The 12,767-nt window shown below is 36.0% G+C and overlaps 1 protein-coding gene across 2 annotated transcripts in view; it reads left to right on the top strand.

Annotated features, from left to right (window-relative positions):
* The window catches only part of PRKD1 (protein kinase D1), a 326,655-nt gene that overhangs the window by 168,078 nt on the left and 145,810 nt on the right, over positions 1-12,767 (top strand). Inside the window, exon 2 of one of the 2 annotated variants that reach the window (XM_041759217.1) lies at positions 7,383-7,521. The exons of the other annotated variant lie outside the window; for it this stretch is intronic. Coding sequence (XP_041615151.1) covers positions 7,383-7,521 — 139 coding nt within the window. The remainder of the gene's footprint in view (positions 1-7,382; positions 7,522-12,767) is intronic. 2 annotated transcript variants of the gene reach the window in all.

Consider the following 12,767-nt stretch of genomic DNA (forward strand, 5'->3'; position numbering starts at 1 on the left):
ACCCTTAGAAAAAAAATGTAATAATTAGGATGTGAGACACTTAAACCTTACTTGAATACAAAATCCTCCATCTCATATTATTGTTACACCTGTTGTGCTGTGTCCATGATAACCACCTAGTGGTTATTCACTATATAACTTTTTATATACTTAAATTTTCAGTGTGTTATTAGATATTTTTTTAAGTTGTGAGATGATTAAAAAGGGGATGGGTGAGTTTCCTAGGCCAAGTTAATAATACAAGCTTATAACTGTTGTGTTAGTTCTCACTCACAACTCCCTCAGCAGGATCCAGTTGACCTCAGGATCCACTGCTTTCAGAACCATCATCAACCACTTAACCTTTCCTGATTTTCACAGTTCAGTGCTAACATCATTCAGGTGCAACTCCAAGGAGGGATTCCGTTTCCCCCAACTGTTTAGGAATTCTTGTTAAGATAGTTGCTCATCAGGTATCCTTGTTGTCCCAGTACCCCCCTCCCCGGAACAATACTTAGAGAGTATTTTGGCCAAACTAGGAAGTGTTGGCACCTTTTTAATTTTTTTGCTCATTAAGAGTGGCCAGTCATGGCACCACGCGTTACAAACAAGAGAGTTCTTGGAAAATAACTTGGAAAGCATCTTCCGTGAGAAGAATGCAATATTCACCTGCCTGATGTGTTCTGTTATTGAGCAGAGTAATTTAATTCCAGGATTTTCATCACCTTTTAGCAAAAGTAAACTGGCAGTGTATTTTCCTTTCCTAATCAGGCTATCTCTCTCTTTTTTTCTACTTGACTGAATCATGGATTAATTTGTTTCTGGTATTGCTTGTTTCTTGCCCTTTGTGATTGGCCTCAACTGTGGAAAAGCACCCTTTGTTCCTTAGAGTTCCCGTTGGCCAGGTCACATTTCAGCAACTCATTAAAACATGTATTTATTCTACTCTGGAGCACATTGTCTGGCCAGCCTTGGATTTATAGTGAAATGTAACAGTAAATTGTGCTCTGTGGTCAGAAATGCCAAATGATACACACAGCAGCACAGAGGTTTCCAGCATAGGGTAGAATTAAAGAGCTTAGGACCAGTGCCGTGATTGTTGGCCGTATTTTCACAGTGGCCAGTTTTGTTACAGTCGAACTTGGAGAGAGCTTGAAATCACTTATCTCACATGTTTGCACTCACAACCACAAAGCCTCTGAGAAACACAGAACTGATCTTGTAATAAGCTCCAGCTGAGTTTACAAGCCTCTGAGCCTTTCTGAAAGCCTGTTTAGTTTAATGAGGGTTTTCAGATTTCAAAGCTCACACACCTTCACATAAAAACAGATGATTATGACCAAATTAGGGAATGTTGTTCCATGAATATTTTCCCCCAATATGTTCTCTTCTCAGTTGTCAGACACTGTTTCGTTATACTTTTCACCTTCCAGACATCATTTTTAAATATAATTTTTGGAAATCTTATTGTATAGTGTCTATTCAAGCAGAATGTTATGTTACATCAAGGAAAAGACTTTTTTCTCTTAACAGTAAAAGGCAAATGTGCATATATATTTTTTCTGGCCAGTAAAAAAGGGTACAATTTGAAAAAAAATCGAACCCTCACTTTCTGCTGCCATGACAACTGCCCCATGAGGCTAGGCCTTCATGTTCACCCCTGCCCTGCTTCACAGGGCTCTACAACCTGATTCTGAATGGCTTGTTAATGAAGAGAGAAAAGCCATCTCCCTGACCCAGTAAGACTGAATGTGGGAGAGAGGAGATCCACGCCTCAGTGACCTATATCTTGGGCAGATAACTTTCATGAATATTTATAGTACTATCTTTATTTTTTAAATTTAGTATTTTAAAATAATACCTTTAATATGTGTTGTATATATATATGTATATGTTACATATATATATGTATTATTCTACCTCTTCTTGTTTTTAAAAGTGTTTTGTGAGTCACCCTTATAAAGAAATGTAATAATTAGGATGTGAGGCGCTCAAGCCTTACTTGAATACAAAATCATCTATCTCATATAGCCACAGTTTTACAAAGAGGCACAACATTGAATGGGATGTTCAAATGTTAGCCATGTAAGATCATAGAGAAACAGAATTTAGAAGAGGTGTGTAGACATGTTGACAGAAATTGTGATGAGGCAGCAGAATCCTTGTCTCCTATACTCCTCTCCAGTATCGCCACCTGATCCTTTCTTCATACAACACATCCACAAGACATTAGTTAGAGGACACAATAAAGGTTGGCTCTTCCTTGGGAAAGCAGTTGCTGTTTCATCTCTCTTCCTCTCCAGCTATTATTGCCTACCCACCCCACTTCAAACACTGAATCCCTTGAATTTTCTCTCTCTTATCTTGAGTCAGAATCAGCTATCCATGGTTTCAGAAAGGGTATGGTAAGAGGATCTGTGCATTGATTAATGTATTATGTTTTGAAGAACGTTTGTCTTCAAATCAGGGAAAACTCTTTAAGTTAAGGTTTAATTCAACTCTCAAACTGAGGTTTAAAAGTTTTATGATAATTTTTACATTTTTAAAATGTACTTCATTCAGTTTATTTTGTATATTTATTTCAGTGTAATCTTAAACTTGGTCTTACCAACCATGGACATTTTGTCTTTAACTGACTTCTCTTACAAATGCTATTTACATAGAATTAAGTAGTCAAAACGTTGGGTAGAAAAGATTAACATTCTATATTTAAAAAGCACATGAGATTTTGCATTCTACTCACAAGGAGTATTTGGTATAGGACATCCTCACCTGCTCCAAACAAAAAACAATAGAAAATGTATAGAATGTTGTTTTGACACTGTCCAACAGGCAGTGCAGAACCGTGATCCCTGAGAGAAGAGAAACAAACAACGTAAGTGCTACAATCATCTGTGCTTTCTGCCAGGAGGCAAGATTAACAGTGTAAGTGTAGGGAGAGAAACCTAAGAAGAGCCTAGTTGTCTGGCTCTATGAAAGACACACAGAATAGAATTCAAAGTGACCAAGTCAAAAGGATTTTTAGGGGACAAATACTGGAAATGTGGGACCTATACAGAGAAAGAGCATCATAAATCTGCTTAAGAGCCTGCTTGAATACTAGACTGAATACAAATCTGTGTATATGTATGGTGAAAATCTGTGTGGCAGAGGAAATACCAGCTAGCTGCTGGGAAGCTATGAAATGAACACTTTACAGAGCTCACACAAGGTTGAGAGATAGTTGAGTTTCTATTAGGCAAATGGGAGAAATTTCACTGAACACTTGAGGTATTCCATAGAGATGTTCAAAGAGTTACAGATTAGTAGTAGGGTTAAACTATCCCTAGGGGAAATACTACTCTAAAGCTAATCTAACAAAGCTTAAAAATAAGCGTTGGAAAGACCAGCTGGATCTGCAATTATCTTAATATTTTGCCAAGACAAATATCAACATTCTTTAAGGGAAAACAACAAAGTCCAGTTGCTCACAGTAATTCATAAAACCTGGCATCTAACTTTAAAAGTACACATATGTATTCCATATATAAATGAAATCACATGGTATTTGTCTTTTTTCTGACTGACTTATTTCCCTTAGCATAATAGCCTCTAGGTCTATACATGTTGCAAATGGCAAGACCTCATTCTTTTATATGGCTAAGTAACATCCATCATATGTCAACTGTATTTTCTTTATCCATTCATTTATCAGTGAACACTTAGGTTGCTACCATATCTTTGCTGTTGTAAATAATGCTGCAGTAAATATGGGGGCACCTGTTTCTTTTTGATTTGATGTTTTTGTTTTCTTTAGGTAAATAATAGTGGAATTACTGGATCATACAGCATTTCTATTTTTATACTAAGTGAAATAACTCAGGTAGAGAAAGACAAATGCCATATGATTTCACTTATATATATATATATAATCTGAAAAACAAATGAACAAGCAAAAAAGAAGATACAGACCCATAAATACAAAGAACAAACTGGTGGTTGCCAGAAGGGAAGAGGTGGGATTCGGCAAAATAGAGGAAAGGGAGTGGGAGGTACAGGCTTCCCGTATGGAATGAATAAATCACAGAGATGAAAGGTACAGCATAGGGAATATAGTCAAAGTATTTTAATATCATAATATGGTAACAGTTGGTAGCTATACTTTTGAGCATAGCATAATGTATAGAATTGTTGAACCCCTGAAACTAATGTAACAGTGTATGTTAACTATACTTCAGTTTTTTTAGAAGTATACCTATGAAAAAGCAGGAAATGTAACCCATAAGGATCAAGAGAGTTAATAGAAGTAGACCAGAATGGTAGAGGTAATGGACTTAGTAGAAAAGAACTTTAAAGGATTTAAATGAAAATATGAGGTGAGGGGCTTGTACGGTGAAAACTATAAAACACTGTCTAAGGAAAGGAAAACAAACAAATAAATGAAAGGACATTACACGTTCATTCATTGGAAGAATTAATATTGTTAAAATATCTGTACTACCCAAAGCAAAGTACAGGCTCAGTGAAATCCGTATCCAAATATTAATGACATTTTTTTATCAAAGTAGAAAAATAATTCTAAAATTCAAATGGAACCACAAAAGATTCCAACACAAGCAATTTTGAGGAAGAATAAAGCCAGAGGCATGATATTTCCTCATTTTAAAATATATTATAGTAATCAAAACAGTATGGAAAAAGCTTAAAAAAAGATATATAGACTAATGCTCAGAAACTGATCAAGCAAGAAGAGAAAAAAGACACAAATCATGAGAAAGTAATAAAGAGACATCACATGGACATTAAAACGTGATAAATAAATACTATTTAAAAAAAAAAACCTTTTTGCCCAGAAAGTCAACAATTTGTATGAAATGAATAGGTATTCTTGAAAGAAAACTACCAAAGCTCTCACTTAAGAGGAAATTGAAATCTAAATAGTGCTAAGAGCTAAATCTTAGTAGAAAAGTCCAGGCTTAGATGGCTTTGCTGGACAATTCTACCATTTAAGGAAGAACTTACACCAATTCTATATGAATCTTTAAGAATATGCAAAAGATATGAATCTCAATCTATGTTTTTCACTTCATTCAAAAATTACCTCCAAGTGGATCATAGATCCAAAGGCAAAACTCCAAAAATTAAATGTAGAATAAAACATAGGAAAAGATCTGTGTTACCTTAAATTATACAAAGATATATCAGATATTAAAGTAAAAGCATGATCCATAAAGAAATACTTGATAAGTTAGGCCTCATCTAAATTAAGAACTACAGAAAATAATGGAAAGGGAATGAAAAGCCACAGACTGAAAGAAAATTCTGTGAAACACATATCTGATAAACAACCTTTATCTAGAATATATAAAGAACTATCAGAGCTCAATAATAAGATAATTCAATTTTTAAAATAGGCAAAGGAATTGATCAATTGTGTGCATGGGGGTGGCACACTTAAAGACATGGAAAGATGCTTAACATCATTAGTTGTTAAGGAAATTAAAACTTAGGAGATACTATTTTACACCTATTAGAATATCTAAAATAAAAACAACCAACATTAACAAGTGCTGCCAAGGATGCAGAGCAACTGGAACTCTCATACATTGCTGGTGAGAATGCAAAATGGTAGAGCCACTTTCAAAACAGTTTGGCAATATTTTATAAAGTTATATAGATACCTCCATATACCCTAGAGAAGTAAAACCTTGTGTTCACACAAAAACCTCCAAGTAAACATTTATAGCAGCTTTATTTGTAATAGCAAAAAACTGTAACTAAAATGCCCTTCACTGAGGAATAGACACATACACTGTGGTATATCCATGCAGTCAGTAGAACACTCCTCTGCATTGAAAAGGGAAAGCTTAATGATACATGCAACAGAATGGACAATCTTAAATTCATTACAGTAAATGAAAAACATCAGATTCAAAATTATGTACAGTGTAAAAAGTACAATACCATTCAAATGACCTTATTGAGAAGACGAAATTACAGAGACAGAAAGCAGATCAGTGTCTTTCTAGGGGCTGGGGATCTAGGGAGAAGCTGATAACAAAATGGGCATGGAGAAATTTTAGGGAGTGATGAGAACTGTTCTTATATCTTGGCTGTTTTGTGCATACCACATGTATGGTAGGTAGTTATCATATATATTTGTCAAAACTTGCAGAACTACACACTAAAAATGGGTGAATTTTACTGAATGTCAATTATACCTTAATCAACTATTTAAAATAGCATAAAAATATCAAATACTTAAAGGCAGACTTAACAAATATGTCTAAAATATGTACACTGAAAACTACAAAGCATTTTTGAGAGAAATTTAAAAGAAACTAATAAATAGAGCAACATATCTTGTTCATAACAAAGTAGAAGTCTGCATTATTAAAATATAGTCCTACTCAAACTGGACTGTTTCAATGTAATATCATTGTAAATTATTGCAGGTTTTTTGTAGAAATTACAGTGATTCTAAAATGTATATGGGAATTCAGAAGACCTATAATATCCAAAGCAATTTAGAAAAGGAAAAAAAATGGAGGGCTTACACTACCTGATTTTATGGCTTAGTATAAAGCACCAATAATAAATATGTTATTGGCATCAAACACACATTTATATGACCCAGAAATTCTGTTCCTAGGTATTTACTCATAGGAAATGAAAAACAGGAGCATCTGGGTGGCTCAGTCAGCTAAGGATGTGACTTGTGATTTCATCTCAGAGTCCTGAGATCGATCCCTGTGTCAGGCTCCAAGCTCAGCAGGGAATCTGCATGAGATGCTCTTCGTCTCTTTCTGCCCCTCCCCACTGTGTACACACTTGCACACACATCTTTCTCAAACCAATCTTAAAAAAAAAGTTAAAAACATATATCCACTGAAAGACTTGAGTGTAAATGTTAGAGCATTATTAATTTTAATAGACACAAATTGAAAAAAAAGAGTGTCTATCTGGGGCTGAATAGATTAATAGTCATCCTAGATCCATGTAATGAAATACTGATAACTAATACAAAGAGAATGAATCTCAAAGGCAATATGTATAAATGAGTCTCTATATGCCCATCAACATGATGGTGAGCAAAAGAAGTTAGCTAGAAAAGAGTCTTTATATAGTACATACTGTATGACTTCATTTGCGTGAAACAAATGAACTAATGAAACAGATGAACTAATCTTTGGAGACAGAAACTAAATCTTTGCCTAAGGTTAAGATTGTGGATGGCATTGGCTACAAGTCCTCCTGACTTGGAGGCATGTCAATATCAATTTTGCTATTCATTTTGAATGTTCTAGATACCTTCAACTTTTGTAATTAGCTTGTATTTGTGCCCTGGCACTTAATTATTTGGTTTTTATTTTAAATTTAGAAGGATTTTGACATTTAACCTATTGTGGTATTTGTATTTACAGTTCCCTGAATGTGGTTTCTATGGAATGTATGATAAGATCCTGCTTTTTCGCCATGATCCTACCTCTGAAAACATCCTTCAACTGGTGAAAACGGCTAGCGATATCCAGGAAGGCGATCTTATTGAAGTTGTCTTGTCAGGTAGTACCCTTATTTCTCTATCCATAGATTAATACTTTGCACTTGAAGAAATCTGGAGCATAAGTTTTTAAGGCAACATAGAAAAACATATCAAACTCAGCCCTAAAAGGAAATTTTAGGCCTCGTCTGTGGGAACTTTCAAAATTTTTTTGGAAAAAGCAAATGGTTTGCCTTAATGGGTGCAAAATTTTTTGCGCCCACTACTGTCCCAATCACTTTTCCCAACCTCACAATCTCCCCAGCCGCCAACAGCACCACAAGCATACTTTCATTCATCACCTTGAATCATTTGGATGGCAGCAAAAGCAAACAAAAACTGCCCAGTGGTGAAAGACAGATGCTAGGGCTCCAAATGTATGGGGGGTCTGGAAGCCAAGAAGTAACAACAGGGCTAGAAATCCATAGCTTTAGTTAAGTCAGATGTCTACTCACTCTAAGCCAAGACCAAGTCAGAAGCCAGAGTTCAGGAGTTACAGCAGGTCGGGCAGGCCATGTGACACTAGTCAGATCACTCCTTGAGGAGCAGCTGTGCTTTGCTTCCCTCTGCCCAGATTTATATTCCTTATTAAGGATTTAAAAGTTACCAATCAGACTATGTGTATCAATACAGAAAAAAATAGTCATATTTAACTTTAACAAAAAAAAGTGCCAGAGAACAGCTGTAGCTGGGATCCATACAACAATGATCAGTGCAATAATGCAAAGAGATCCAGTTTTTTTTTTTTTAATTTTTGTGAAAATAGAGGAATTATTGAGAAACTTTGTATTGTTCCTTTCTCTCCTCTGGCTATCTTTGCTTGTTACTTCTTTGACTAAAGGAAACCCATTAGCTTTCATAATTCTAGATTTCAGTTCCTCAAGTTCCTCAACTTGTTCAGAGCCCGGTTGCACTGATTATAATTCAGTTGGACTTTGCTTTGATTCAGTCCAATTTGTTTTTGTCTTTGTTCATCACTTGTCACTGGGTGAGGTCCTGGGATTGCCGCATTTTCACTGTGTAGCTTAGATCCTATAAAACAAGTTGTTTTGCTAGATAAAAATAATAATGTTCTTGTTTATAGAGTTGCCACTTGTTAAATCAAAAAAGCAACAGCTTTCATGTGTTTTTTGTAGACAATGCCAACCACTTTAATTTATTATTTTTCATATGTATTTTTTATTCAAGTATAACATAGTGTTACATTAGTTTAGGTGGACAATATAGTGATTCAGCAATTCTGTACATTACTCAGTGCTCGTCAGAAGTGTACTCTTAATCCCCTTCATCTATTTTACCCATCCCCCACCCATCTTCCCTCTGGCAATCTATTGTTTTCTACAGTTAGGAGTCTGGTTTTTTTTTGTCTCTTTTTTTCTTTGTTCATTTGTTTTATTTCTTATATTCTGTATGAGTGAAATCAGATGGTTTTTGTCTTCCTCTGACTTGTTTCACTTATCATTTTACCATCTAGATCTGTCCATGTTGTTACAAATGACAAGATGGCGTTCTTTTTGATAGCTGAGTAATATTCCATTGTACATACATGCCACATCTTCTTTATCCATTCATCTGTTGGTGGACACTTGGGCTGCTTCCATATCTTGGCTATTGTAAATAATACTGAAATAAACATAGAGGCACATATATCTTTTTGATTTATACTTTTCTTTGGATAAATACCCAGTAGTGGAATTTTACAGGATCATATAGTAGTTGTATTTTTAATTTTTTGAGAAACCTCCACACTCTCACCTTTCTTTGGCTCTTTCACAAAACTTTTGCACCTGCCCTCAAAAAACTAGTGCTCAGACATGTTGTTTTTTAAGTTTCCTATTTCTGAGAGGAGGAGCTGCCTGGAATAAGTTATTCAGGGAAATCATGCCCTGGATCCATTCTCTCCCTAATTCATATTAAACTCATAGCTGGGCTGCTTTGCAAATAATACAATGTGTTTTATGAATCTTTTTTTTTTTTGCCTGTGGCAATGTCCAGAAATATGAGAATTTTTTAAATTGCATTTCAAAATTTATTTTTCTTTCCATTTCACTTTTGTTACCGAATGCTATATAGTAGTGTCAGACAGATTGAATGCAAGCTGTGTGTGAGTGTGCTTGTCCTTGTGGAAGAGGGAAGGGGACTGCCTGTTTGGGTGTTATCTCTGTGAGCGGGATCTGCTCTTTGGCATGCTGACCTGATGAAGCACTCTGCATTGCCCTGCCGCACAGGGAACAGCATTATGCTATTCCTTGTCATCTCCGCAAACCAAGACCCTCACTATGTTTATACTCCACTTCTTTTGCCATGCACCCTTTCTGTGCCGTGTTCATCCTGTCCTGTCTCCTTGGCCCCAGTTGCTGAGAAGGCACTCAAAGGCAGCCTTTTTTTTGCCTGTTGTCCCAATACCAGGCTCAGGAAGGCCTCTTCTATTCTTAGCAGCTATCATGTTGGTATTTAAAAGGAGCCGTTCTATAACAGCCTAGTTTTAAATTTGAACCTGGAGACTTCAGCATTTTCAGCCCACACAGTCCCACTCCCTCAATATCATTTAACCCTTAAATATTCAATTATGTATATTTAATTAAATGTATGTATATATAATGACTTATTGTATATAACATATGTAACATATGTCTTTATATAACGTGTATATATACATACATAGATATATGTCTATATATATATATAGACACACATATATATATATATATGTGTGTCTATATATATACACACATTCAATTATATTTAACTGACGATCTCCTGCATTTCCCTGTGAGCTTCTTTGGCGGTTGGCGTCCTCTCCCACTCTAATGCTTCACATTGTGATTTTCTCAGTATATGTTAAAAATGTTTTTTCCTTAAGCTTTCCCCCAACTATAATCCTGTTTTTCTCCATGCCCCTTTCCTTTCTGCTTAGTGTCCATCACCTATGGCGCAGGCCCACGCCTGAGCTCACCACTAAGTGATGGTCTAGCTCTGAGATCCTCACTCAGGCACTTTCTTCCATCTTGCCTATTGCTCCCAAATCCACATCCTTGGGCCCCGTCTTTTGACTGTAGTTTTCAGGCCCTAACTCCCTACCATTTTATCACTTACTCATTCCTGACCCAGGCCCAGAAGAACATGGAGTGCTGTAGTTGGCCAGAGAAGTGCCCTTTCCTGATGGGTGGTTAAGGATCAACTTCATTCAAAATGCAATGGGTAAAGGGGGTAGGGGTACAAGACACTGGGCATCCCCTCTGTTGCTTTTTGACCAGTTTCAGAACATAAAACAATGCTGTGGAGATTTTCCTCTTAAAGACCATAATATTATTGTTAAAACTCATTTATCTAAATTTTGGTATTCCCCACGAAAAAATAAATTTTACTGTATAGTTCAGCATAAACATAATCTGATTTTTTTCAGTGTTTAACCAGTATTCCACCAATAGAAACATGTTCTCACCTAGGAGTACAGTAAAAATGTGAGAAAATATGGAAAAAAGTAAATTTGGGGAAGGTGATATACTCTTGTCTCTGCAGGCAAGATCAAGAATTTTCTCTTATGTCAATTTATTCTGAGACCTTTCATCATCTGTTAGTACTAACCAGGCTGCTCCTAGCTGATTTGCTGGTTTTCTGTCTCTTTTTCTTTCTGAAAAACGGGTCTTGTATGAGCTAGTGCTTTTAGACTGAGTAAGCCAGGAAAATATTGCTCACGGGTAGATGGGTTGGGTTCTGGAGAAGAAAAAGAAATAACTACATGGAAGTTCCCCACCATGCACACTCCCACCACCGGCAAATTTTCTTTGTATGTTAAGCAAAGGATTAGCATCACTACTATTGTTACAGAGTAGGAAAACACTACAAATGGAAATTTCTCTTACTATAGCCAAAGTCAAGTTCAAGTGTATAGTACTAAACTATAAAGTAAAGCTCATGGAATTTAGAAGCCTTCTTCATGATGGGTCTCTATCAGAACCTGATAATTCAGTTTATAATAAAGCAAATCAATAACAGCACTGCATTCACATGATTCAGCTCTTTGTTTTTTTGTTTTTTGGGGGCTTGATCTCTAATAATAGTATATGTGTGTGTGTGTGCATCTAATACGTGGTTAAATTGAAAGAAGACAAGGACTACAAGAATTTCTCTAGTAAAATTATAATTTTAAAGTCTTAGAGCTATTGAATCTTTCCTTCTTTCATTAATGGTAAAAATCCTTTTTTTGGATAATTTTTAATAGTTTTTACAATAAATTGTGCAGTATTATTTATAACTTTTGCAAAGCTGTGTTACCACATGTAGCTGGTTATTTGTCCCACACCATCTAGAGATGGAAACCTCATTAGAAAGCTAGCGCTGTAAGCCCAGGCAGAGGGGGCTATGGGCCTATTTTCAGGCAGTGACTGAAGAGCTGAAAATGGGATAGAGAAATTAAGAAATATTTTAGAAGTAAAATTGAAGAGATATTTACCCATTTGGACACATTTGATGAAGGAAAATAAGAAAATGAAGAGGATATTAAGGAGAGCTACAGCCACCTAAGGAGTGGTCACATGCTCTTTCCCTCACACCAAGTCTTGCTCTCATGTGTTGTTCAGTGTGTTTGTCAAGTGGTTTGGCTCCTGCCCCAAGATGCTGGAGAACTCTTGGGCGTATAGTCTCATTGATTTCCTTTGTGATTTTGTACAAGTTGCATAATCTCTGGGATTCAGGGGGGTTTGTTTGTTTTTCCATCAAAAAAGAACTTTATTGAATACCTGGGTGGCTCAGTGGTTGAATGTCTGCCTTTGGCTCAGGTCATGATTCTGGGGTCCTGGGATTGAGTCCCACATCAGGCTCCCCACAGGGAGCCTGCTTCTCCCTCTGCCTATGCCTCTGCCTCTCTTTCTGTGTCTGTCTTTAAATAACATCTTAAAATAAAAAGAACCTTATACTGGATGATAATATCATCCAGGGCTAATAGTGCATGGATTCCATATTTTCTTCAGTCTATAGGTAAAGTAGATGCATTAATGATTGAATACCATTTCTAGGGCCAGATCACCTGGCTTCATATCCTTTTTCTGTTCCTCACTTTTTACATCTTTGCAAAGACATTTAATCATTCTGTGCCCCAGTTTCCTCATCTATAAAATGGAGACAACACTAGCACCTACAATGTAAGGTTACTGCAAACTTCAGAAATAACGCATGTAAAGCACTTCAGAGTTTCTACACATAGGCAACTGCACAATAAATGTTAGCTATTCTGTTTATGTCTCCTTCTCACACTCTAAGTAGCTTT

Source organism: Vulpes lagopus, chromosome 6 (assembly GCF_018345385.1).
Source record: "Vulpes lagopus strain Blue_001 chromosome 6, ASM1834538v1, whole genome shotgun sequence".
Taxonomy (NCBI): Eukaryota; Metazoa; Chordata; class Mammalia; order Carnivora; family Canidae; genus Vulpes; species Vulpes lagopus.